At 38.7% G+C, this 27,835-nt stretch overlaps 1 protein-coding gene across 1 annotated transcript in view; it reads right to left on the bottom strand.

Moving 5' to 3' along the window:
* Nucleotides 1-27,835, bottom strand: part of DIAPH2 (diaphanous related formin 2) — a 1,007,470-nt gene that overhangs the window by 142,040 nt on the left and 837,595 nt on the right. The window contains exon 26 of the mRNA XM_080653027.1: nt 25,354-25,449. Within this exon, the coding sequence (XP_080509153.1) occupies nt 25,354-25,449 (96 nt within the window). The remainder of the gene's footprint in view (nt 1-25,353; nt 25,450-27,835) is intronic.

Here is a 27,835-nt window from a genome sequence, read left to right as displayed (position 1 = left end):
CACAAAAATATTAGGAAAAGTAGGAAATAAAAAACTGTCCATAGTACCATGTATATAGCCACTGAGACTATCAATATTTTGAAACATTTCATTCTTATTTTTTAGCAACTATCCACACTAACAAAAGGGTAATATGCTAATTAGAGCAGACGTCTTCCAGATGTCCATCTAGACAAAGCCACAGTGGCTGCAAGGCCTGGGGCTCAGGCCTCGCAGCCTCTGTGGCCAGCAGTGGCCACAGCAGTGGGGTGATGGGGGCAGTGCCTTCCCCTGATCAGCCCGGTTGCCTCCAGCAGAAGGAGGTCAGACTGTGGCTTAGGCCTGCTCCCAAATGGGCCTAAGCCATCAGTAGGACATCCCCTGAGGGCTCCTGGACTGTGAGAGGGTGCAGGCTGGGCTGAGGGACCCCCCTCCCAGTGCACGAATTTTCGTGCACCGGGCCTCTAGTATACATATAATTTTATATAGCTGACATCAGTTATAACCAGTTTTGTATCTTGTGCTTTTGCTCTATAAGATGTTACCTGCTTTGAGAATTAGTTCATCTCCACTGTGGTGCATCATATTAGCTATATCACTTCTTATTGCTGCCAGTGGGTCTTAACATACCCACCCCTATCAACACCAATACATTGCTTCCCATTTGCTGGGGTGGGGTTAGGGGGACAGAAAACTTAATGTGATAGAACTGTGTCTAATAGAAGAGTAAACAGATTTGAGTGAGGGACTGGAAAGGCTGTCTTCAGATGAATTCCATGAGCTGTTGTTTAGAGACTTTCACATTCCTTTTGCGTATTCAGAGATCTTTTGGGTTTTGCATACTTAACAGATTTATGGCCATATTTCGAGGAGGTAGATGGCATTTCCAGGTAGATGTGATTGCTGGAATAGCTGACTTTCAGAGAAGTGAAGTGTTACTTGTACAATGTTACCAAATTCCATAAATCGGATACATAGGTCTGGCCTGGTACCTTTCCAGTACACACCTACACAGACAAGAAAGACAGCCTCTTAAATTCATTCTTGCTGAATAAGTAGCAACAATATGCATTGTCACTTGCCAGAAGAATGAATAGCTTACGAATCTGTGTCCCCAAGCCATCATGTACTTGCTACCATATTAACCCTTAATATATTGTATTACACTAGGCAGGAGCATATGAAATTGATATTTTTGTAGGTCAAAAATTGAAAATTTGCTGAAACCGGTTTGGCTCAGTGGATAGAGCGTCGGCCTGCGGACTGAAAGGTCCCGGGTTCGATTCTGGTCAAGGGCATGTACCTTGGTTGCGGGCACATCCCCAGTGGGAGGCGTGCAGGAGGCAGCTGATCGATGTTTCTCTCTCATCGATGTTTCTAGCTCTCTATCCCTCTCCCTTCCTCTCTGTGAAATATCAATAAAATATATTTTTTTAAAAAATTGAAAATTTCACATGGCTCAACATAATAGTTAATTTCATATGTCTCTTTTCCACAGTAGATAGTAAATACCTTTGGGGGAAGGTCCATCTTTGTGCCCTCAGGGTCTGGCTATAATAAATATTGAAAATATTTGTTTAAAAATGTGAACAATATGTAGATTTAGATTTACACAGCTAGATCTATCTATCTATCTATCTATCTATCATCTATCTATCTATCTATCTATCTATCTATCTATCTATCCAAAATCAGCAATTATAGATTTGATTTGACCCAGGTAAACAACGCTTTGAATTTGGTAAGTAATAAAGATTTCTCACTTCACTTACTTTTTCAGACAATGTGGTGGCTCAACTTTACTTCTCCTTCTAATTGTTTTCATGTCTATTGCCTGGAGCTGTTCTTCTCATAAACTATTTTTCAGCTTTATTGAGATATCAGAGGCCCGGTGCATCATGTACTGGTGGGGTCCCTCAGCCTGGCCTGTGGGGATGGGGCCAAAACCAGCTCTCCAACATCCTCTGAGGGGTCTTGTATTGCTAGAGAGCAATTCTCTGGTGACACACCCCAGAATCGGGCTCCCTCCTCTCTGGTTCCGGGTGCATCACCTAAGAACCGCAGCTGCCAAGTCACCGCAGTTTGGCAGCTCCTGCGTTAAGTGTCTGCCCCCTGGTGCTCAGTGTGCATCATAGCTACCAATTGGAGCGTCTTCCCCCTGGTGATCATTGCAGGCCATAGCTACAGGTCAGATGGTCGCTTAGGCTAATATATATATATATATATATATATATACATATAATGTATATATACATTATGCTGGGTTTGCAGTTGGTGTGCTTGTTACTGGTGTCATGGCAGGTGTGGATCATGTATGGCCCCTGGATATATGGGATAGTCTACAGTACCTTGTTTAGTAGGGTAGTGCTAGGATAAGTGTTTGCTTCAGGGTTCACAGTTGGGTCTTCAGACATCAGGTGTGTTACCAGGTGTATGGATGAGTGTCGCTCCCACTAGATCCCTGAGAAGGTTTCTGCTAGGTCACAGGGTGGGTGTCTAGGTTGGCCAGACTGGCACTGTTCCATGGCCAAGAGGGGGTAGAACTGAGTCCCAGGATTACTTCAAGTTCCACTGTCAGGATTGAAATCTGCAGAACTGACTCTGGAGACATGGACGAGCATATTTCCCACTAGGTCCTTGGGTAGGCTGGACTGCTCCCTGACCCCAGTTGGGAGGGGCTGGTGCCAAGTACAGGGCAATTCAAGACCTCTAAAGGTGCTGATGGGAGTGCTTGTGACTGGATACCTGGACTGGCAGGATTGCTCATGAACTGCTGCTAGGAGGGGTTGGAGCCCAGTTACAGGGCCATTTCATAATCTGCTGTCAAACTGAGTTTGTCAGCCTTACCTCCAGAGGCTACAGAACCATAGCTAAAAGGGACTAGAGCCAGTTCATGGGCTATTTCAGGGTCCATAGCCAGGACCGAGCTCTGTGGGCCTATTACCTGAAGTATGGGTGAGTGTGACCCACCCAGATCCCTTGGCACATAGTGCTGGTACAGACCCAGGCCATTGTGGGGCTGTAGCTGAATCCTCTGGGTTACAGAGCTATTTCTGGGTCTGTAGCTAGACCACAGTCCTTGAGTCAGCCACCTAGGTGCAAGCCTGCCTTCTCAAAACAGATTTCCTTGATCTTAGACTGGACCAGGGTTTCACAATCTTCTATATGGATCCAAAGCTCCCACAAGGGCATTTTTCCTGTAGATAGATGCCAACCTATTGTTACTGAGGGGGAAAGACAAGCAGAGGACCCCCCTATTCCACAACATTGCTGACGTCACTCCTCTACATTTACTTTCTGAAACCCTTAAAGGATAAAATTGTGCTGATTTATAAGTATATGCACTATATGTAGAAAAATGTTCACTACAACAATATTTATAGCAGCAAAAAAATAGAAACAAGTTCAGTGTCCAATTTAAAGGATTGATGAAATGAATAATCAGATATCCAGATACTTTAATATGCAACCATTACAAAGGTGAATTATTGCCCTTACTGCTATGGCTCAGTTGGTTGGGCATCGTCCCATGCTCTGAAGGGTTGCTAGTTTAATTCCCAGTCAGGGCACATGCCTAGGTTGCAGACTTGACCCCAGGTAGGGGTGTACAGGAGGAAGCTGATTGATGTTTCTCTCTCTCTCTCTCTCTCCCCTCCTCTCCCTCTCTCTAAAAATCACTAAAATATATATTTTTTAAAAGGTGAATTATTAGAGATTTGTTAATATATGAAAATGCTTGCAAAGCTAAGTGAAAAAGTAAGAGATACAACTCTGTATAATGTGTAATATGAATAATATAAATATACATAGAAATATAAGATAGAAGGAAATATATCAAAATGTTAATCGTGATTCCTTCTGGATATTGAGACTGTAGATGAAATTTTTCTTTGTCTTTATATATTATCTTTTATACTGTAAAACATTTTAATAGAGAAAATATATGATGATATCATTTTTTTATATTATTTGGTCAAGCTTGGAAAGAGGAAAGGCAAAAGGGAAATATAATAAATTAAATAGAGCATATATTTATTTAGAAAATTTATTCATTCATTCAATAAAATTTTGTTAAGAACATACTATGTGCCAGGAACATAAACAATCTTAGCCATTACTTTTCATATGAATGACTCAGAATACTGCAGAAGTCCATTTCCATTGTGTTTTGTCTTTTAGAAAATGGAACCAAACCTTATCATTTTAGTCAGATGATTCTGAAATACTGGCAAGGGGATACTGACCAATTTGTAATTCTATAACTGGTGTTTCTCTTCATGTGGCATTGTTCCTGTTCACAGTCTTATTCTTTACCATAACAATAAAATATAATAAGAGAACAAGAACCTATAGCATTTGAGAATATGAATCCACACTCAACCATTTCTCGGGATGGCCAAATAATGGATGACCTCAGCAGGGTTTCCTGAATTTTTAACTTGAAGACAACACCTAGATACTGATAACTTCTGTCCATAAGTTTCAGGAAAGCAAATGGAAAGCTAAAATATGAATAATATGTTTCTGCTTCTGAGAGAGCTATGATGGCTATGGTCCCTTTTATCATGAGGCTTAAGTATACATTTGTCTCCAGTAATGGACACAAATCAGAATAACAACATAAAAATCTTTATGAAGACGCTATTAAAAGTATGAACAAGTTGTATTTCTTAGGTGCATATTCGACTATATTGGTTTCTTAAGAAAGAGCTATTACTTTTGCAGTTTACTTATAACTACTATGTTTAAATCTTCAATCTACCAAAGCAAAATATTGGTGCCATATATTTAAATTTTTTCCTACATTAAAAAATAATTTTAAAAATTACTATTTTAACCCCTGGAGTTGCTTGTCCTTGATCCAAAATAATTTTTCTTTCCAAAATTTTACTGCACTAGAATAGTTTTGCTAAGGAAAAAACCCCACAATTTTCAATAGTATAGATGTAACCACAAAAAAGTAAGCCTAAATTTGAATTATAAAGCCCAGGGTACAGGCAATATTTTAATTGCTTTGTAAACTTGTAATAGAAGCATTGGGTTTTATTATAATTATTTAGAACCTGGAGTATGGGGAAATGGATACTATAAAATAAGATTTATTTTTTGTTCCATTTGAAAAATATGACTTACTCTATATTGAAAGAGTCCAAGAGACAATGCAACTGAAAATTCAATAAAATATATTTTGGTATTACTTAAATATCTCATAAATTATGGCTTACATTTTAATTTTTTATTACCTCAATCAATTATACATGAAACCAATAACATTTTACTTATTTTCCTAGTAATGACCAGTCACAATAAAACATGTCTTTCATGACATCTTCTGAACCATCTAATTTTACTAAAAAAACCTAGTTTCTGGAATGCATACTGGAATATTTCTGCACCCAAAACAATGCTTCTCTTTTTAATATAATAACAGCTCTGTATCTGAGAGCCACATTTCCTCATAGCCTTGAACTATTCAAGACGAGGCAGGTAATACAGGTACAAGTGGAATCACACAGAGCCTTTTCAGCTACTGTAAAAATTTTGGATTTCCCTAGAAGTAATGGGAAGCCACTGAAATAAATGGCACTGGCTTCATATATTTAAGAATGATAATAATCTTTAAACACTTTAAAGGTTTGTTCAACTTTAAAAAAATTAATATGGAATTGTCATTTGACCCAGTGACCCCACTTCTAGGAATATAGCCTAAGAAACCCAAAACACCAATCAGAAAGAAAGTATGCAACCCATGTTCATAGCGGCGCAATTTACAATAGTTAAGATATGGAAACAGCCCAAGTGCCATAAGTAGATGAGTGGTTCAAAAAGCTGTGCTATATTTACACCATGGGATATTATGCAGCAGTAAAAATAAGAATCTCTTACCCTTTGAGACAACATGGAGGGACCTTATGCTAAGTGAAATAAGCCAATAAGAGAAAGACAAGTATCACATGATCTCACTCGTATGTGGAATCTAATGAACAAAATAAACTAACAAATAAAATAGAACCAGAGACATTGAAGCATGCAACAGAATGACATATTTCAGAGGGAAGAGATTAACTAAAGAACTTGTATGCATATATGCATAACCCATGGACATGGACAATAGTGCGGTGAAGGTGGGAGTACGGTGGAGTGGGTTAATGGGAGAAGAATGGGAACATCTATAATACTTTCAACAATAAAGATAATTAAAAAAAAATTCCATCAAATTTTCACATCAAGTATCCCATTTAGTCTTTATAACCAGTGTAGGAAATAAACAAGTTATCTTCATTTGTGATTAACATTTGGATTAACTTACTAAAGTGTGGAAAATGTGCTATCGGAAAGATTCCCTAAGTTTCAATGTCAAAACTTTCTCTTTTTTTGGCCAGGGGTGGGGGAGGTGACGGGGTGGGGAGTGGATTAGCAATGGTAGATTTTCTGAGAGGTTTTCATTTTTTAAAAAACTACAAAAATCCCCTTCTTCCTTCAAAGAAAAAAAAAAAAAAGGTAAACCATTGTGTAGGAAGCTTATCCTGTGATTTAAGGTTGCCACTCAAAATAGGCAGTACATCATAATGTATAGAGCTAATTGCATTAATATTCTGTACTACCACAGAAAAGCACAGCATGGAGATATGTTAATAAAAGATACAGACTGCAATTACAGCACTTCAGTAAATTATGGGAGAGCTCCCAGATGGAAAGAGAAGAAAAGAGACAATGCAGTTGAAGGGATCAGGGGAAAAGTTGTGGGGAGATGAGGGCTGAAGAATGAGAAAGTCTCAGACCTAAAACAACAGCCCAAGATGAGAGTGGACAAAAATGCTAGAATAGCACTTAGTTCTCACCAGACACCAAAGGAGCTACAAATATTATATAGGCATACACACAACATAGCTCATTTTACCAAGTCAGATTTTCAAAGAAGCTTTTATAATTTTAAAATTAATCATCTCCCACCCAACATACTTTAAAAGAAACTAACCAAGCTAGTTCAAGGATGTTGTTGGTTAAAAACTGTATACATTCAAGGTACATGTGGATGCCCCTTTGGTTAGAACCATTGTAAAAACTGAGCAATATCACATGATTGTATAATAGCTTTGAGGACTATTACCTCTTGATACCCATGTGCAACTTTAACATTAAATCACAGATTTATAGGTGCTCACCAATGGAAGTATATATCTAAATTTTATTGAAATAAAAGGGTCCTATAGCCGCTATTTATTTCCAGGCAATGTATAATTTGAAGAATAGCATAAAACTCTTTTTTTATTTATTTTTTATTGTTTATTTTTTTCCCACTTCAGGGAATTTATCCCAAGAAACCCAAAACACTACTTTGATAGTATATATGCATCCATGTGTTCATTGCAGCATTATTTACAATAGCCAAGATTTGGAAGCAGCCCAAGTGTTCATCACTAGATGAGTGGATGAAAAAACTGTGGTACATTTGTACAATGGAATATTACTCTGCCATAAAAAAGAAGGAAATTTTACCCTTTGCGTCAGCATGGATGGACTTGGAGAACATTATGCTTAGTGATAAAACAGTCAGAGAAAGACAGGTACCATATGTGGAATTTAATGAACAAACTGAACCACCAAGCAAAATAGTGATAGACTCATAGATAGAGAGCAGGCAAACAGTTCCAAGGTGGGGGTGGGGAGGTGGGGGAGGTGGGGGGAGGCGATTGGGCAAAAATGAAAAAAAAAGAGAGAATTCATGGATAACAGTGTGGTAAGTGATTGCAGGGAGAGGGAGGTGGGTAGAGGTGGAAGAGGGCATAGAGGGGATAAATGGTGATGGGAAAAAATGAGAACAAAGAAAAAATTAAAATAAATAAAAAGTATTTTTAAAGCCTAATGTTTATTTACTACCGGTCATCTAGATGCCACAATACCCAAGAAACTTGAACTGGTATTCACATAATACATAATAATCACTTGATCCATTAAAAAAAAGAAAAGGCAGCTGCTTTGAGGCTTAACCATGCTAACATAATGCTTAAGACAGAACATGAGAAATACCATCAGCAATTGAAATGGTATAAGTAATTTCAGTAAGTAGAATGTAAGCCTTACAGCACCATACAATGCGGAACATTTTCACAAGCAGTGGTGAGAGGTGCTAACCCCATGGCTTAATGGGTCCATCTAAAGGGCACCATGGGGTTACTGATTCACCCATCCTTTGTTCCTTTGACTATAGCTCTCACTCCTTGCTTGTCATTTCAGTGGGGATTTAGTCAGATGAAATTCTCTAGGATTACAATAGGAATTGTTTTGTTAAAAGCCTGGCAACCAAATGAAAATACCACCTTCTCCCACCCCTCCTCAACCATCTTCCTTTGAATGACCAGCAGTTGTTTCACAAGATAATATACATTTATATTTTATAAAGTTGTTTGCTTGCTAGTTAGCCAGGAAATATCATTTAGTTTTATTACATTAATTATAAAAATCATAACATAAAATGCATTTGCAATAAAAACAGATTATGAAACAAATACCTGTTTCCAAATTGCCTTGGGACTGTTTATGGAGCAGTATGGCCTAAAGCAATTACTAAAACTAGATTTGAATGCTATTATGAATAGGCACAGACTTTCCTTACATAACCCATATTTATATTTATCAATAAAAGCTGAGACTTAAAGCCTGCAGTAATAACTTTGTGGAGAAAGCAGGCCAAATTTATTATCTGTGATCCCTTCTTTATCTCTCCCTATTACATCTGGGACAACTCTGTAGTACTTAGGTGATATGACTAAATCTTAGTGGAGGGTTCTATTTTAAGCACAAATCTGGCATTTAAAAATCCCAAAGTAAAAAATTAACATAGAAAATGTCAGGAAATTAAGCAAATTAAAAGATACTGTCAATAGCACGCAGTACTGCCAAAGGACTAATAATCCCAGTAAAAGAATATCAGGAATGGGTAGTGGAGTTTTGCAACAGAGACATTTAATGTCAAAGCATAAAAGATATTTAGAACACAATAGCCATTATATTAAGCCATCAGTCCTCAGATTATTATTTTATCCTTTGTACAGTTGACAGCAATGGGTACAAAAAGCAGTAAAAAAAAATCTATGAGGTGTTTAAATTACCAGCTTGCACTAGTGCTAACCATGAATCATAACCAGTGCTACCATCAAAGTGAGATTCATTTCCAACTTAATGTATTTATATGTTTTGAAATGAACTTATTTAGGAAAATATAAACTACCAAAATGATAGCTAATGATATATAGTCTTTTCAAAGCAGGCTTATTTCTTTTTGTCTTAAAAATGTATTTTTCCTTGCAGTGTAAGTGACAGGTAGTCAGGAATATAAACTGCTTATGTGGATTCTGTTGTAATTAGCTTAAGAAAAATCATAAATGTAAGAAGAAAAAAATTTTTAACTTGGTTAGTTCAGAAAGGAGAACATTTATATGATAACAAAATATAAATCTCCTTGCTCTTCTGATGCAGGATTCTGACAGTATTAAAACGTTAGAAGAGGAGAAAACTTTGGAGTACATATTGAATTTCTCACTTTAATAATGAAGATGTGGTTCTGTGTAATCTAAAATTAATTTAAAGCTAGTGAAAAAGAAGTAATATTCTATCTCTGTTTTGTTCTCTCCTATTCAACTGTAACAAGTGGTAGCAGCTTTTAGATAGCATGTGCAAAAGATTCAAATTAGATGTCAAAGTTGAATAAGTTGAGTTTGCCTTCTATTATTTGAATGGGATTTAACTAATTTGTTTGATAACCGTTTTCTTTTTTTTTAGAAAATTAGTTTTTTTCTCAATAAAACGTAGGGTGCTACAAAATGAATTTCAAAAGCAGTGGCCATTCCATAAACAGTGTGATACTCAAGTTGAAACAAATCAAAAGACAAGTGGATGGGGAAGGAAAATGAAAGAATCACATAAATTAAATGCTTCAGAGGGAGGGGCTTACCAAGGCAAACCTCAGTGAAATCCTTTCCTTCTCTGCCCTAAATGCAAGTCAAATAAGACCTTTTCATCTGGCAACAATGTATTCTGATGAGCAAAGCACCATAAAAAATGTACCGGTGGCTTGTTTGCATTTTAGCTGCATTTCTTGACGTTTTATGACCTGTGGAGATGTTCCCTGCCTGTATCACACACACAGGTACGAATTTCTAAAGATCATCGCACGTGACTATTCATAGAGTCATTGCTTTCCTTGCTTTGGGCTGTTTTTCTAATAGGAAAGATTGATTTGTAAATATTCATTTATACTCTCTTACCCAGTCCCCATTATTCGTACAAGCTGCATAGTCAACCAATGTGAAATAAGCTGACAAAGAAACAATGTGCTTTAAAAAATGCTACTGGAAGCATTCACATCATTTAAAAGAGGAAAAGGCCAGGAATAAAACAGCTTGGGTGTATCTTAGTGCAGGAACTTCCCTGCAGAAGCAGGAAGAAACAAGGGCATGTAATACCACTGCAGCTGCAATATTTCTGAAGTAGGACACGCAGAAAAGGGCACAAGCTATTCATGTTTCTAGAAACATTACATTTAATTCCTCTGCCAAAGATTTAACAGCTTAGTGGAAAGAAGCAGCACAGAAAAACAAAACAAAACAAAACAAAAACCCAACCATGAAAGAAGAATCAGCACTGCAAGGAGATTTGCTTAAACTAATATTAGAAAGAAAAGATTTCAGAAACAGTTGCCTCTAATAATCTCATACCCTAAGGCTAGAATAAAAGGTCATTGCTAATTGGTACAAAAGCAGCTTTGGACATGCAATTAGGAAGTGAAATTCTGTGATGAATTCAACCCAACCACTATCCTTTTTACCTTCAATTATGCCAGGACACGTGCCACATATTATAGAGTCCAGAGAAGAAGCAAACGGAAGCCATAATTCAAAATTAAGCTTCTTTTCCATTTACAAAAATGCCACATTTAACTTTTATAGCCAAATCAACTAGGAGAACAAAACCTATTTGATGGTCAAAATGGAAGTTAAATAGTAGTTTAAAAAGTGATGCATAATAAAAATGTTTTTGCATGGTGTGGCTCAGTGGTTGAGCATTGACTTATGAACCAGGAGGTCACGGTTCAATTCCTGGTCAGGGCACATGCCCAGGTTGCAGGCTCCATCCCAGTGTGGGGCATGCAGGAGGCAGCCGATCAGTGATTCTCTCTAATCATTGATGCTTCTCTCTCTCCTTTTCCCTTCCTCTCTGAAAACAATAAAAATATTTTTAAAAAATCACTATTGATGAAACATGCTACTTTCCAAGGGCCACATTTCAGTTTAAGTAAACAGATAAGCTCACACACTGCAGTCTCACTTACTCGAGTTAGCCTGCAAGTTGGAGTACTGGAAATATCGAGGGGAGCACTAATCAAATTATATGATTGTCTAACCACGAAGCTGTACACCCGAAACCAATACAAAAAAAAAAAGTATTTCAGGAGAAAAAATAATTAACAAAAAAACAAAAATAAATAAAAAATAAAAGCAGTTTTTAAAATAAATAAAATTTAAAAATGGTGAAATGAACAGAGGTATATGTTTTCAAAATATTAAAGAAAAATTAACATCCATCTATATATATAAAGAGGTAATATACTAATTTGTCCATGATGACCAATTTGCATATTGATGCGCAGGCAGCAGGGGGCAGGTGGCCTGAGCCAAGTTCCCGGGGGTCAGAGAAGACTGCCTGACAGGAGCCCGGACTGCAAAGAAGGAAGAGGAAGTGGCCACAGGGAGCTCTTCCAATCCCCCTGCATGGACACCCTACCACAGCCCCCACACCCCCCCCCCCGGGGGTGGGCAGGGAGGCTGACCAGATGAAGAGAAGAGGCAGCCTCGGGGGTAGCTGCAGCCCGCACCTCCGACTCCCGTTCTCTTCCCCCACCACCCCCAGGGGTGCCCACAACAATAGCATGCCGGCGACCACCCATCAGTGCCCCCAATGGACTCGAGGCCCATGGCCCACCGCTGCCGGGCCCCCTCCACTGGGGCCAGGCTTGCCTCTCCTTCCTACAACTCCAGACCCAGGTGGAGGCAGGCCTGAGCAGCCCCCAGGGTCAGACCCTTCCTCCCCTCTGCAACAGCCCTGTCTCCACAGAGGAAGCACACTGAACCTCGATGGGGGCATGGCTAAACTTGCCCTCCTAGCCCGCCTGGCTCCGCCCTGGCCCAGCCCTCACTCTGCTCCAGGAGATTAGAGCCCTGCCCTGAGCAGGTACAGCTGCAAAACAGCCATGTACAATTTAAAGAATGGCGCCAAGTGGGAACGTTTGACAGTTACTCCCCCTTCGACCTCACTACCCCCCTAGCGCCCCCCCCCCCCAACTCCCTGCCCCACAACCAGCACTTCCAGGGACAACCATGCTACAGGGCTGCTGGCCAGAGGCCACCCCTCCGAGCCCTGTGGAACCCTCTGCAAAACTTCCATAGCTACAGTCCCAGGAAACAATCATGCCCTCCTCCCCTAATCAGCACCTGCTACCTGTGAGGGTACCCATGGGCTTAAAAATAACAATCCCTTCCGGTTTAGACATCGCTTACTTGATGAAACGTTTCTAGATTTATTAGCTCAGAACCTCCTCATGACAACCCAGTGAGGTAGGCAGAGAAGAGATTACAATTCCCATGGTATATGCGTATGTTTTCAGAAATGAAGCTCAGAGAGGAAAAGTGTCAAGCCCACTGGTTCCCAAGGTGCAGCACACATCCCACGGGAGGGGGGGCAATTTGATTTTAAGTGGGGGCAATTCGAGAATGAGTTAACAGTGATTTTTTTTTCATTTCTTATGGTTCTAGGGGGCCTCATCTACAGCGTATCCTACATAATAAAAGGCTAATATGCAAATGACCGAATGGTGGAATGACCGGTCACTATGATGCGCACTGACCACCAGGGGGCAGACTCTCAACGCAGGAGCTGCCCCCTGGTGGTCAATGTGCTCCCACAGGGGGAGCACCGCTCAGCCAGAAGCCGGGCTCACGGCTGGCGAGCACAGCGGCAGTGGTGGGAGCCTCTCCTGCCTCCGTGGCAATGCTAAGGATGTCCGACTGACGGCTTAGGCCCACTAAGCCATCAGTCGGACATCCCCCCAGGGCTCCCAGACTGTGAGAGGGCACAGGCCAGGCTGAGGGGACCCCCAACAAGTGCACAAATTTCATGCACCGGGCCTCTAGTTAGATTATAAAAAGGTGATTTAAAAAATTGTCTTACATGCCTTAGTAATAAAGAGCTCTCCTAATTATGACCTATTTCAGTAAGACCCAATATTTTATTTGAATGCATTTAGAAAGACAAAAATTTTAAAATGCTAAACCTGCCAAACTACTCTAACCTATTGAGTCTCGAACATTCTCCTTTCCATTGAGCATGTTCTCGCCTGTCAAGCTGTAAATAACTGTTTGTTGTGTTTTGAGGAACTTTTATGAAAAGGTATTCCCCCCTTTAAGGTGCTTTTTTAGAGTGTATACTTTTTGAGAGCAAAACTATTCACAACTGTCTTTACTAATTAATGAAATAATTTATGTAGCTATATAAGAGGTTAATCGTCTACTTGCTGCTTCACTCAATATTAGGAGCACTTAGAAATTCCAGCACTGATAACATCATAATTCCAAAAAGGCTGGGAGCCAAGGATCTATTCAGGAATTTTTCTCCGTCCCTTTGAAATGTCTTTAATTGCCCCCCTCCCTACCACCAAGACCAGAATAATTCTGCCTAAAGTAAGAAAGGCTTTGTTAGGAGCAGTAAGTAGTGTCAGTCGTTTTTTGTTTGTTTTCCTAAAAGAGAATGCTGAGACTTCAGAGAAGTAAAATAAACTTTAAGCAATGCTCACACAATTATATTTTCCCATTATTTTCTTTCCCACAGTTAATGTGAGGAATATCAGATTGGGACGGTGGAGGTGGGAAACTGTTATGAGGGAGATAAACAGATAAAAGAGGGCTCTTCTGAACAAACAGAATGGAATAGAGGCAAGTGGTGCACAAAGGGCCCTGGGCCACAGAGCATGGTAAGTAGGAAAAAGTGAAGAGATTGGAAGCATAGGATATCTATAATGCACAGAATCTGTGTGCATAGCATTCAACTCGACCATAATCCTTTCTCAGTGCTTTGCATCTTCCTCTGCCAGGAAGTTTCAGTTCTAAATAAGCCATACAAACTGATCGATACTATTTTTGGCAACTGAAAAAAGTATTTTAATTACTAGATGTCATATTTTTCTTCCCATTTGTCTTTCCCAATCTGATCCCACCTGAATTCAACATTTAAAACAACCTCTAATAATTTCCTAGAAACTCATTATGTTGGAGCTTCATTTCTATATTTACTTCTACCCTGACTATTACCTAAGTCACTAACAATGGTCATCCTTTGGGTGCTTCAGATTGTGGGCTTTTTAGGGCTATTAACTCAGGTTGTTTGAATGTTCTCTATAGATACGCGGGAGTTCATTTAAATTTGAGCCATAAAATAAAAACCACATACTAGAAAAGTTTTTTTTAAGTCTTTTTTCTTTTCAGTTTAAGAATGTTTGATTCCAATTATCTGTTGATATGACAAAATGAAATCCACAAATATGTACAAAGCACAGTCACCTCTTATTAATTCTGTCACTTAAAGTAGTATTAACATAAACACCTGAGATAATGTCACAAACATAACTAAAATGAACACCGGAATATTCATATAAAGTCATACTGCGTATTCCCCCTGAAATAAACTTCCCCTCAGAGGTTAGCTCCAAATATTTGAAGATAATTTATCAGTTTACTGTGAAATACGAGAAACACACACTTTGGATTAATTGCTCTAAGGCTGCTAGAAATCTAACAGGTATTATAACTGGGCACTAAAGATGAATCCATGTACAATAATATTAAATTTCCAAACAACAATATGAAAATCATATCCCTGTTTTGGTGTTTTTTTTTTTCATTTATTTGTGTCCAAGATAAACATTGACTTTCTGAAACAACTGCAGAGTTGTGAATAATGTATGCAATAAAAAAAAATCTGTTCATTGCCCAGGGAGAACTGTATTGCTTGCTGTACAGTACATCTATGCAAGACAAACAATAGAACAGACCAGTAAACCCAGAAATCTCAAGCTAAAACCTTCCCAAGTGGAAAGGGAAAATATAATCCTGGATTCTGGAAGTCCCTCAACCAAACAGTTCAAATCCTCAGAATACTCCTCTGTACGAGATAAAAGCCCTTAAACTTCAGAAAGATCTGTTCTCCTGAGTAAATCTGTGAGAAAGCTGGCAAAGCAATTAATTACTTAATGTTATTCTGAAGAGATTCACTAACTCCCACCTACTTCCCCTGTATTACAGAATATATTTGCAAAGACTGATGAGAAGATATGCAAAACTTCAACAAAAGGCTGTTATTGCCACTCTCTTTTTCCAGTATTTTCTGCAGCAGTATTTAGGAATTTTTCCCCTTTAAGTGGTGGGAGTAGAAGAAATTGCAATTTGAGCTGAGAATGACAAAGAGGTAGCAGTCAAATACAAGCACAATAGACATATGAATAAGAGTAATGACATATAGTTATATTTTGTTTTTTATATAAATTCAGCATTTTTCTCTACCTGTCAAGCCTAAGTATTACTGTGTAGAAAAGTCATGTGAAGGTAACATACATAGGACATTCAAGTTTGCCCATAGAAAAAAACTCAGCTTTCATGGAATTCCATTTGCAGTGATGTAGAATGATTTCAAACGTGAGAGATAGCTGTAGGTACAATATATTGAAAAGGCTTTTATGTAGGTTCAATTTTTTTGATAATTGGGAATTATCCAACAAGCAGCTATCAAGAGCATATACTATATTATAGTGAGTTATGTACTAGGTGCTAAATAGAAATCACAACATTTAACAGTGAAATGCAGTTATAAGCCTTGTAGTATTTTAACAGTTTGTATTGTCTTTGTGTTTAGAAGAGTTTTCATTGAGCATAACCTTAAAAGGCTTCCTGAGTTAGGCGAAGCACTGTATTAGGTGCAATGTATCTGGGCTCATGTTTTTGCAAAAGCAAAAAATACCAATGAATATGACAAGAAATGGAATTTCCAAAGGGTACTGTGGAGCTGAACATGCCCACTGCCCTTGTCCTTCTTTCCATCACCTTCCACTCCTCTCAATTTAATTGACACAAGGAAAGGAACTACCAGGAGCAAGGTTCAAACTGTAATACACAGGTGTGTCCAAAGATTTCACAAAAATCGGGAGATAGGGAAGCAGTACACTCATGTCCAGGTGAATCTGGCTGTTTTCAGCCACTGGGGAAGGAGATGAAATTTGGCTGAAGAGGAAGCAGTTTATACTTTCTTATCCCTGAAATAATAATATACTACTGAGTCCATTCAAGAAAAGTATAAGCCTACCATCACAACCACCAATTAGCACAAACAATTATTTCTCTTTCGTTTTGAAAGTAATTAAGTTCTCCAGGAAATTTAAGGTACTTATGACAATCTGATAAATGCCTTGTCAGTTAATGTAGTTATAAATGCATGGAGTGTCTGCTCATATTAGAGTGGTATCATGCACCTGACATACAGGGTCCCAGCCATTAATTCCTGACTTGAAGGTTTGTAAATAAGCAGGTGGTTGTGAGCTTAGCTACCAACATTAGCATGTCTGTGAATGTTTGACATGGAATTAAAACTACCAAGAGGAATTTATTGCTGCATAATAATTGCTTGTCCCAACTTCTCCCATATTCCAATATCTGAAGGAAGCCTGCTCAATTCATATTCTTATAAAAATCAACTGAAATTGACCTTATCTCCTACTGGCCTGCAGCGATCACCAATGAAGCAATGTGCAGCAGAGCTGATTATATTGTGCAGGAGAACAGACAAGCCAAAGTGATTGAAATTTCTATAGAGCGCATCATCAGTGCTTGCTTAGAACAATTTTGCATATAAATAGGGCATAAATGGTCTGTGTGAAATTTGTTCTCTAGTTGTCAAAAAATAATCAAGGACAGACTACATAGCAATCTTCTGTTCTTAGCTTTCCTAATGCCAACCTACATCTTATTAAAAAATATATGTGTGTGTCTGTCCCAAAAGTAAAATTTAATTTCCATAAATAAAAAGAAAACAAAAATGAAACAAAAATTATGTAACTAATATAGGCACACACTTCATCATAAGATTCACATGAAGCAATGAAAAACAAAGAGACACTAAATTAAGCAGTCTTAAAAATTCATCACATCTGAGAACTCAGGGCAATCTGACTTCTAACCTCCTCCTAACACTCTCCTAAAACTTTTCTTTGCTAAAGTCACCAGTGAGTTCTTAATAGTTAAATCCAATGGCTTCTTTTCAATCCTGATTTTATTGGTCGTCTCAGCTACATCTAAAGCTATTCAGCACTTTCTCTTTGAAAAGCTCTGTTCCTTTGGCCTCTGTGATACCACACTAGCTTTTCTCCCCCTCTCCCCCTCCATAACCAAGCCTTTCATTCTTCTGTTCATGTGCTCCGCCTCCCAAGCTAGCCCCATAAACTGATGGTTCTGTTTTTTTATGGCACATTAAAATCACCTAAATCACTTTTTAAAAAATTTAACTTTGTTTGAATTTGGCATCATTTACAGACAATAAATTGAAGTGCCTGGTTCAATTAATTTTTAAAATATATGATTGCCCAGACTCTGACTCCACAGATTTGGATTCAATTGGTTCAGAGAGGAACCAGATGTAGGTATTTCATAGCAGTACCTCAAAGTGATACCAATGTGTAGCTAGGGCTGAGAGAACCACAAATATCTGTTTTCTCCTTTGCCCAGTGCTCTACTCATTTTCCCCAGATTATTTTACCCACTCTTATATTTTTAATTGTCACCTGAATGATGATCAATTCTCCAAGATTCCTGGCATTCATCCTCCTCTAATTATTGCCCAGAGGTAACAAAGCTAACTGAGCACAGTGAAGACCTAAGGAATAGCAGATTTGCTTCTTCCTAATCACCTCCTTCCTGCCTCTCAAAGGAATCACACATATACTCTGACCCATCTCCCCCTGACTTTCAGCACTTGCAAACCGGTTAATTCAAAAGTTGATAAAGATTTTCTGTAAATGGTCCCATTCTTTTTGTCTCCTTTCCCAGTTCTCCCCCTGCTTCTCCCCAGTTAACTCAAGAATATCTTTCCTCCACCCCCAGTCCATTCTTTCTTTGTATGAGCCACAAATGTCCTTCATTTTAACTTATGAGAATAGAACTCAGCATTAGATGGCTATGAATCACATATCATACAATAGATGAGAAAGTGCTTTGTTAACTGCAAAGCACCAGGCATGCTAAAGTATTTTAACTATCACACAGTATATGCTTAATAAACACAATTGAATTAAGAGGGGAAAAAAAGCCACACATTGTAAGTAAAACCAGGCATAATAATACGTGATTGGCAACTCCATTCAAGACGCTTAAAAGTGTCTCAAGTTTCCTGTCAGAATCTCTGGAAGAGACAAATTTATCTTTTATTCTCTAACTACCTTTCTTTCCTTCAAACCCCAGTATGCAAGACACAAAAGATATTCTTCATCCTTTAATCCATTAGAGCCTGGCTCTTGGCCCTCACTATTCTACTAACACTGCTCAGGGAAAGGTCAACTGTTACCTGCTAGTTGACAAACCCATTTGTCTAATTTCTGTTGGTATTCTACTTATCTTTCTGCAGGATGTGAGTCTGCTGACTTGCTCCATTCTGAAATTTTCTCCACCCCCAGTCTTCTGGGTATCCCTTTGGCTACTTCTCCTTCTCCCTTTCTGACCATTTCCCCCCTGGGTATTTGTTTGATTCCTGCATTTTCCTCTTAAACATTCTAATCCCCAAACTCACTAATCTTGGCCTTCTTCACCTCTCATTGGACATACTCTTCCTGGGTGATCACAAGGTTTCTATAATCATATATATGCAGATGCCCCCCAAATCTCTTATCTCCAGCCTCAACCTCTCTTGCTTGTGTGTGTGTAATTATGTAACCCTTTACTTAAAAACCTCTGCTGTCTCTTTGCTGTTGCAACAAATTTGTCTGCATTGCCACTGCACCCTTCCATATCCCCACTGCATGTATCTGCCATTTCCTTTATTTGAAATGCCCATTCATCAGGTTCTTCTACAGACAAAACTACTATTCATCCTTCAAACACAGCTCAAATGCCATTTTCATCATGAAATCTTTCTTGGATTGTCCCAGGGGTCCTCAAACTTTTTAAACAGGGGGCCAGTCACTGTCCCTCAGACCGTTGGAGGGCCGGACTATAGTTTAAAAAAAAAAACTATGAACAAATTCCTATGCGCACTGTGGGCCCGGGACGAGTTGGCTCTAAGCAGGACAGGCAGCGGCACCCGGCGGGCCGGATAAATGTCCTCAGCGGGCCGCATGTGGCCCGCGGGCCGTAGTGTGAGGACGCCTGGTTAGTTGCTCTTTAGCACTCTGTGCATACGTATCATTCTACTGCATATATACCTCTCTTCCCTTGCACTCTCTGAGTCCCTTGCACTCCAGGGCCCTAGCACTGTTGCCTAGACCCTGCTATTTGATCAAGAAATATTATTTGGATGAATTCCATGTTTTTCTTTATTTGCTTACATTACATCATTTTTCCTAGATTTGAATTACACATAAAAACATAGTAACTGCACTATAGACAAAATGGAATTTAGTTGGCCAACCTAAGATCCTAACATTTACAAAATAGAAACTGAGGAACCTCATGGGAAAGAACCCATCCTAAGGGAGAAAGAAGTGAAAGGCTTGGAATGAATGATCAGCTTGACCTACCAATAATAAAACAAAAATAAACTTAAGACCCCAACAGACTTTGGTCATGGAAAAAGGAGGATAATACTTAGTATTTTGTGCAATCTGTCATGGGCTTGTCTTTGGGCCTTGCTGTATGAAGTCAAATATTATGGACATCAAGACTGAGGGCTGGCCCAGCCAATGTGGCTCAGTGGTTGAGCATTGACCTATGAACCAGGAGGTTGTGGTGCGATTCCCGGTCAGGACACATGCCTGGGTTGTGGGCTTGATACCCAGTGTGGGGCATGCAGGAGGCAGCCGATCAATGATTCTCTCTCATCATTGATGTTTCTCTCTCTCTCTCTCTCTCTCTCTCTCTCTCTCTCTCTCTCTCTCTGTTCCTTCCTCTCTGAAATCAATAAAAATATATTTAAAAGAAAAAAAGCAAACAAACAAAAAACCCCTGAAGGCTGTTTCTCTAACGAAGTCTGTAAGACTCTGAGACATAATACTGCTCGGTACACTGGTGGAAAGACACTGAAGGAAGAGAGCGGCATTTCCCCCCACTCTGCCACTGACCACTGTCAAGCTCTGGCACTGTGAAGGCATGACAGTGCCAGCGCTAGGCAACAGCAGGTGCAGAAATGCCTGGTATTATAGGCGAAGGTAGAGGAACGGGGTGGGTGACTGTGTTTGTGAAATGCCCCCTGAGAACTCCTAGAAATGCTTCTGAGACCCCTTATAGGCAGCTGAGGTTCTGAACGTGTCTGTGGAGACAAGATCCAGGAAAATTTGTGTCTTATTATTGATGTGAAATAGAGAGGCCTAGGAAAATGTATGCTTTGTTTTGCTGTAAAGATATTTTCCCTAATACTTAGTTTGTTTTTGTTCTCTGTTGAATACCATTGTTTCTCGTCCCCTATCTATTCTCAAATGGTAAATTACACCTTCTCATTTATACTGTTATCTTGCTGATCCATAAAACTAGGATCATGTGTCTCCTGAGTTTCTTCTTGTTTTTCAAATTTCGTTTTCTTGGTTGCCCCTGTGTGGTTCTAAAACCAAATTACATTTATTCTGTTTCCTGGTTTCATTTCTTTCTAATGCTTCTCTTGTGTGTTTTTTTAATGTCTAGAACTATATATCAAAATCTAGTCACAGCTAGAATAGCTAAGTTAGATATTTACCTATTGCTGTATTGCTGAGAAGCCTGTTTATATATACTTACAGTGGGTAAAGAATGGAGAATTCAAGTTGGTTAAAGCAGGGGAAGCAAGTGCTAAGCACTGATAGCTATTCAGTAATATAACAGAGACGGCATTGTATATTAATATTTAAGTGTGCTTTTCACTTCTGCAAGGTGTGTGTGTGTGTGTGTGTGTGTGTGTGTGTGTGTGTGTGTGTGTTTTACCCTCCAAAGCTTACCTTTGATCTTATAAAGACAAAGTCAGAAATACTGATGGGCAGTTCTTTACAAAGTCGATTGTAAACACATGAAATTTAGTACATTAAGTGCTAACAAAGAAGGTACAGAAAGATTTGGCAAGTTCATAGATGATAGATCCACAGTAGATTATTAAGGAAAACTGAGATGGTCCCTTTACCCACTAAGTTTCTAGCAAGCAAGTCCACATTCTAGGGATGCAAAGGCTCTTGAGAGGTGAGGGGATGGGGAAGGTACTCTAACTCCTGCCCAACCATACAATTCCTATCTCATTACGCATATATAAGATTGTGTTGCAATTAGATTGTGTCGCAATTGATCACATATCTTACATTCATGTTTTCCCAAGCAGTATGCAAACTCCTTGAGGCAAGTGGCCTATTTGGTGTTCCATCTTCAGTACCTAACCCAGTATATGACACCCAGGAGGCAGTCACCTGAATTGCACAATTGTTGAATGAATACTATCTATTCCTATAGCTTCACTTACCCCAATAGGAATTCATCTTCCATCAGCACTCATCTTCCTGATCCTAGCAGTTTTCTCCTGTAACCCACCTGTCCTCCCAACTAATCACACTCAAAAGCCGAGTCTCATCCTGGACTCGTGGTTACTCCTCTTCCTCTACATTATTTCCTTTGACTAAGACTATGACAGAATTATCCCCATTCATTGCTTGCAGTTCTATAGATGAAATGTCTTAATATATAGCTTTGATCATGTTCCTCCACTGCTTAAAAGCCTTCAGTATATCGCCATTGCCTACAGATTTATATGCTGACACCTTAGCATCTTATTCTAGCACTCTAGGATATGGCACCAATCTACTTTTCCAGAATTATCTCCAAACTTTTATACTTTATAGAACTACTAGCTGTACTATTTGCTATTCTCCAAAAATACTTGTATTTTCTTACCTCTGTTTTTCTTAAGGACATTTCATTCCACTGAAATGCTTACTATCCCCACCTCCATCTCCTACTGCTGATTTCCATTCTCATCCTTCTAGGCCTTTATCTCCGTGTGTGTTTTTTTCCTGACATATCCATTAAGTCATGGTATTTCCCTTCTGTGAACTCACATAATATGCTATTGATACCTTTTGTATAGTACCTATTATCATCTGTCTCACTCTGCAGTATTTCTATACTTTTTTATCTTTCCTACAAGACACAAGGGTCTTATAACTAAGGCTATCTTATTTCTGCATCTTCCATCATTTGTAATACAGCACCTTTCACAGAACATATGCACGATACATTAATGAATGTTTAGGGGCTCATTTCCTAATCTCAGAGTTTGACATCAGCAAAGCTGTAATCTGGGTTGATATTCAGCCAGTATGAATTAATACAACCATAGTGGCCACTTAGTGCCTGTGTATATTCTGACAGGTTGGGGCCTGTGCGACATCAGTTATTAATATTTTAAATATCACTCCTGATATGATAGTCTCCCTTAAAATGTCTTTTGGTGCCCTTAATAGAAACAGCACACTGAGCTGAAATGGCTGGCAGCAATACTTGGGAGCTCCTTCTGAGTTACCTAATGTGGGTTACTCTTGGGGAGGGGACATAGGCTCAGTGTGGGAGATCTCTAATTTAGGCAACTAATTATACCATTTATTAACATTTTAACTTTCTAATGGAGAATACAGACTCTCACCTCATTTTGTTTAAATATGGCATTGAAAACACTGCAATTAGACGCAGAATTGTAGAGCTCTGTATTTTATATACTGTCATTTCCATCTGTAAGTGATGCTAACAAGATGGAAAGCAGAGCAGAACATCTTTGCTATTTGTGGTGGACTCTGATTTCAGATTTTTGCCTATTTCCTCTTATTTTACTTTACTTGGAGGAAATAGCCATTTTTTATAATTTGGTTTTACTGCTTGTATCTCACCATGTTGAAGTGGAGGTCATTAGAAAGCAGCAAGGATGCCGGTGTTGAATAAGGAAATTGTAACAATACAAAATCAATGGTATCTTGGAAAGGAACCAAATAAGGTGCCTAAGAAAGTCAACACAAAAAGAGGCCAGCAGGAAAAGATGGTATAGTTAGGAAAGGCAGGAAGAAGGAGGAAATCTGGAAAAGTCCCTGGTTCTGTTGCTTATAGAAAGGGGCAAGCAGACGGGAGAGTTTTGGGCAGACTTGTCTACTCTGTGCCTGCCTTTCCCTCTCTCTTTCTCCAAGATGCTTCATCAATCATTGCCGCTGCCTGCCTTCTAGTTTCTTTTTACCGCTGGACATTTGCATTGGCTGCTGCCACTTGGAATGACTGCCAGGGCTAAATAGGCTGATATTTTTGACCCTCTGTGCTCCTGGAGGCACTCCAGCTACAAACCAAAAGAGAGCCCAATTTAGATTACTTGGAAACAGTACTGTAAATTTATGCCATTTCTGAATATATTCTTGGTGTTTCACAGTTGACAACACTATATTCCCTTGAGTGCCAAACTCACAGAAACCCCATAGAATGATCGCTCTCTCCCAGTAGTCTTTCTAGAGTCAGTCTGAAGTGTGAGACTAATCAGACAGGGGGCTCAGAAAATGTATTTTTAAAATAAACAGACTGGAGAGATGATGGCAGTTCTTTTAAGGCACAGAATAACTTTTACTTATCAGTTGCTTAACAGAGAACTGCATTGATGTACAAATTATTTCAGTTTGCTTTCCACTGACTATTAATGTTCTGATAATTCAAGAAAAAGCAGTAAAGGTTTTTGTTTTCCTTAAGAGATGAAAGGGGACCAATAGCATTCTAGAACATTCTCATTTCACAGACAAAGACTGAGGCAAATGGAATGGCCACCTCATAATTACAGAGAAGTAGTGCTCCTAACATTCTGCCAATGGAGCATTACCTTAAGAAGTTAATATGAGCATATAAATAAGGATTTTAATTTTCTTTCCTCCAGGCTTCCCCTCTTTTTGTAGCCCATCTTCAATGTCTTCAGACACACAAAGCAGTCTTATAATCCAACCAAAACACTTCTCTCCTCTCAACCATATCTTACCTTCAAGAAGATGAATATAACTTATACTGTCTTCTGCCATTGCCAAAAGCTACCGGAATATCTCTGCACTGGGCTCCATTTCTTTCACTGGTTTGTTGGAGTACAATGGTTTTGAGAGGCACCAATTTGCATTCTAATGATATATGATAGTTTCCAGTCCAGATTCAGAATATTTTTTTGAAATGCAGGTTATTCAAGGCAAATCTTATAACTCTAAATGAAGTAGAGTTTACATATTTACTATTAATTTTCCTTTTTTATTTACTTCTCTATATAGCTTTTACAGTCCATGAAGAGGACATTTCAAATTAGCACGCCTAATTTCTTCCTCTACTTTAAGAAAGATATGAACTAAAAAAAATATAAGAACTTACTTAGAAGAGATGGCCAGCTCAGCCTATTTGGATTATACTGAGTGGAACTCCTATTTACCTCCGCCATAGGGTATAAACAGAGAAGGTGGACAACTCTCTAGTTACACTTGAGTGAGGGAGGTTGTTTTCATGTTTCTAATTCTCCTGAGATCAACTTTCATTGTGTGGCTTTGTTACTAAAACACACAAACATGGGTTTCAATGCTTGGGACTTTCAGGGATCTTAGATCATCTGTGTCTCTCCTCTTTTTGTTAACATGGAGAATGGACTGTACTGCAAAGCCACAGCAGCCTCTAGAAAGAAACATTATCTCTGTTTCCTTACCTGTAAATAGCTAATGTGCTATCCTCAGGGCCAATTATTTTTAATGATTTAATTACATTTATGGTTTTAAAGCACACCTTCCACCCAAACCACGTGCTCAGGAAATAACAATTAAAATATTTAATATTAAACACAGTGGGAGTTCTTGTTTCAGAATGTTTTTTGCAAAGTCTATAGTTATTTGAAGATACTTTTACCAGGTTGAAACTTGCAATCATGGAGATGGAGAAGCCTGCTGAGACTTCACACATGAACTGAGATCAAGTGTTAAAAAACATCTTCCAGGGCCAAGTTTTTCTGTTTGTTGTGTGTGTGTGGTTTTTGTTCGTTTGTTTGTTTGTTTTTTGGTGTGTGTGTGCGGGGGGAGTCCTTGGCTCTGAACATTCACATTTGACAATCCCAGTGAGCTCAAAGGGGTCTTACCTGGATTCCTGGGAATCCGCTTCCTGCGGTCTCGGAATGCTGCACCTGATTGTAGGGCTTCTAGAAGATTATCCATCACACCAGTCTCATCACCCTCTGGAGGGAAGGAGAAATCAGAATTAATCTTGGAGCAATTAAAGTTAAACTACAGGAAAATAAAGGAAAAAACTCCTGTCAGATTTACATAATACCCCTAAATTAAAGACATATATCTGTTTTAACATAATGGATCCTGTCAGTTTCTGGCACCACTGACTACTTTGCTTATTACGCACCATTAAGCAAAATTCATGCCAATCCCACTGTTCTTTCAACTTAAAGACCTTGTCTTTTGTATTATTGATGACATGCTCAGTATGCAAATAAACAGTAGCTGATCAGCTACTGCTGCCTTCCTGTTAAGATTCTTATAAGATATTCCTAAGCAAGAAACCACTGACCCGGCTTAATGCAATCAATGCACAGGGTATGATTTGATGAAGCAGAGTTACACAAGGTTAAATACTGATTGTATTAATACCTTCAGCATTCAACCATCATCTGCAACTATCTCAAAAGACACTATTTGCAAAACACATTTGCATTCAATTCCTACCTAATCCATATCCTTTTCCCATTTCAAAATGCTGACATTATTAAAGAAGGAAAAAAAAAAAGGTGACCACATCATCTGAAAGGCCACATTTTACATTTGAGAAACATTAGCCAGACTCTCCTCATCCCTTTTAGAATGCTGCTGTGTTTCTAAGCTTTTCCTAAGAGAAAGAACGGTTAAGAATCCACGGGCGAGTACTCAAAAAATGTTTCTGGAAATTCCTAATGGCAATGTATGTAGAACATTCCACCTTTGACAACTCTGGCCATCAAAAACACTTTCAGATATGTAGAGCATTTGTCTCAAGGTGTCAATTGCCAGAAACTCTCTACTGCACTGTGGCTAATGCACAGGCAATGAAAAGGACCCTAACAAGATAGTTAATGTACGTGGCAGCTAAATGTGTGGGTTTGGGGTAGAGGGCACTGGTAGGAGGGTTAAGAGAAGCAAAAGTGAGGAATGAGGAAGAAGAAATTGTTTCTAATGCTATTCCCAAGTTAAATTTAAGTCCGACTTGTTTAAAGAATTTACTATGGGGTATCAGGCAACAGAAAGAAAATATTCTCTTATGGGGCAAGAACAAGCTAAAATATTTATGAGTATGCTGTTCCTTTGACTTGAGATGTCTTTAATATTATGATCACTGATTCTAAAATTAATTCTCTAATACAGGATATTGAATGGAAAACAAAAAGGGAAACAGAGGTCCTCTGGTCTAATATATGGTGAAAACAAGAAAAATAAAAGGATTTTAAAACAGGAAAAATAAAAGGAAAGTAGAACCCTAGTGACCAAAGAAGGAAAGGGTATTGCGCACTTTTAGGAAGGCTGCAGGTATTTGAACAAACCCCTGCTCTTTACAATAGAAAAAGAAAAAGAGGAACTGAAAGTAGTTGGGTGTGACTGGAATGCATCTAGGAAAATTAAATTTTATGCAGGAGGCACTTGACCTTTGTTGTACCTTTTAATCTGCCCAACAACACTGTGAAATAGGTATTCTCTCTGTTTTTCAGCTGGGGATACTAAAACTTAGAGAGTTTAAGTTTCTTGTTTCAGATCACACTGCCGGCATGTGGAAGGGTCTAGGAATGAATCCAGATCAATCTGCCACCAAGACCAGCCCTCTTTGCATGACACCCAGCAGGAGATGAATGGACTAGGCCTATGGTGGCCAGATGATGAAACATCATAATCTTATGATCTAATTTGGGCATTATCCTATAAATAAACCAGCACTGTGCAATAGTTATATAATGCATGCCACAAATGTGAGCCATGTAGATAGTTTTAATTTTTCTAGTAGCCATATTAAAAAAAAGAAAAAAAAGTGAAATTAATTTGAATATATTATGTAAATATTTAACTCAATATATACAATAATTACATATTTTACATCTATTTTCTCAGACTAAGTATTGAAAATCTAATGTGTTTATTCCAGCACATTTTACTCCAGATTAGCTACATTTCAAGTGCTCAATAGCTATATGTGGCTCCTGGCTACTGTATTAGGCAGTATAGCCATAAGTGATTGGAGGTGACCTGATCAGATATATGCTTTAGAAAGACTTGTCAAACAGCACTGTGGTTGAAGACAAGATGGCATGACAGGAGGCAGGAAGATGTTTAGTTAGGAGTATAGGCTAATTGTCTCAGTAGGAGAGAAAGGACTGAACGAAGGGGTCAGCAGAGTGAATGGAGAGAGTGGATATTGTGAAGGTATTAATACTGTCAACAGGATCTTGCTGAGCTGCTGAGGTCAAAGGGAAGGAAGGGAAGGAAGCTAGATGACCAGGGATAAACAGGTTGAGAAAATGTGATGATTTTTTTGAGATTATTTTTTAAGGAATAGCTCAGTAGAGATATCCAATAAAAAGTTGGAAATAT

The sequence above is a fragment of the Plecotus auritus genome, assembly GCF_963455305.1.
Source record: "Plecotus auritus genome assembly, chromosome: X".
In the NCBI taxonomy this organism is placed as follows: Eukaryota; Metazoa; Chordata; class Mammalia; order Chiroptera; family Vespertilionidae; genus Plecotus; species Plecotus auritus.
This window is presented reverse-complemented; position numbering and strand designations above follow the sequence as displayed.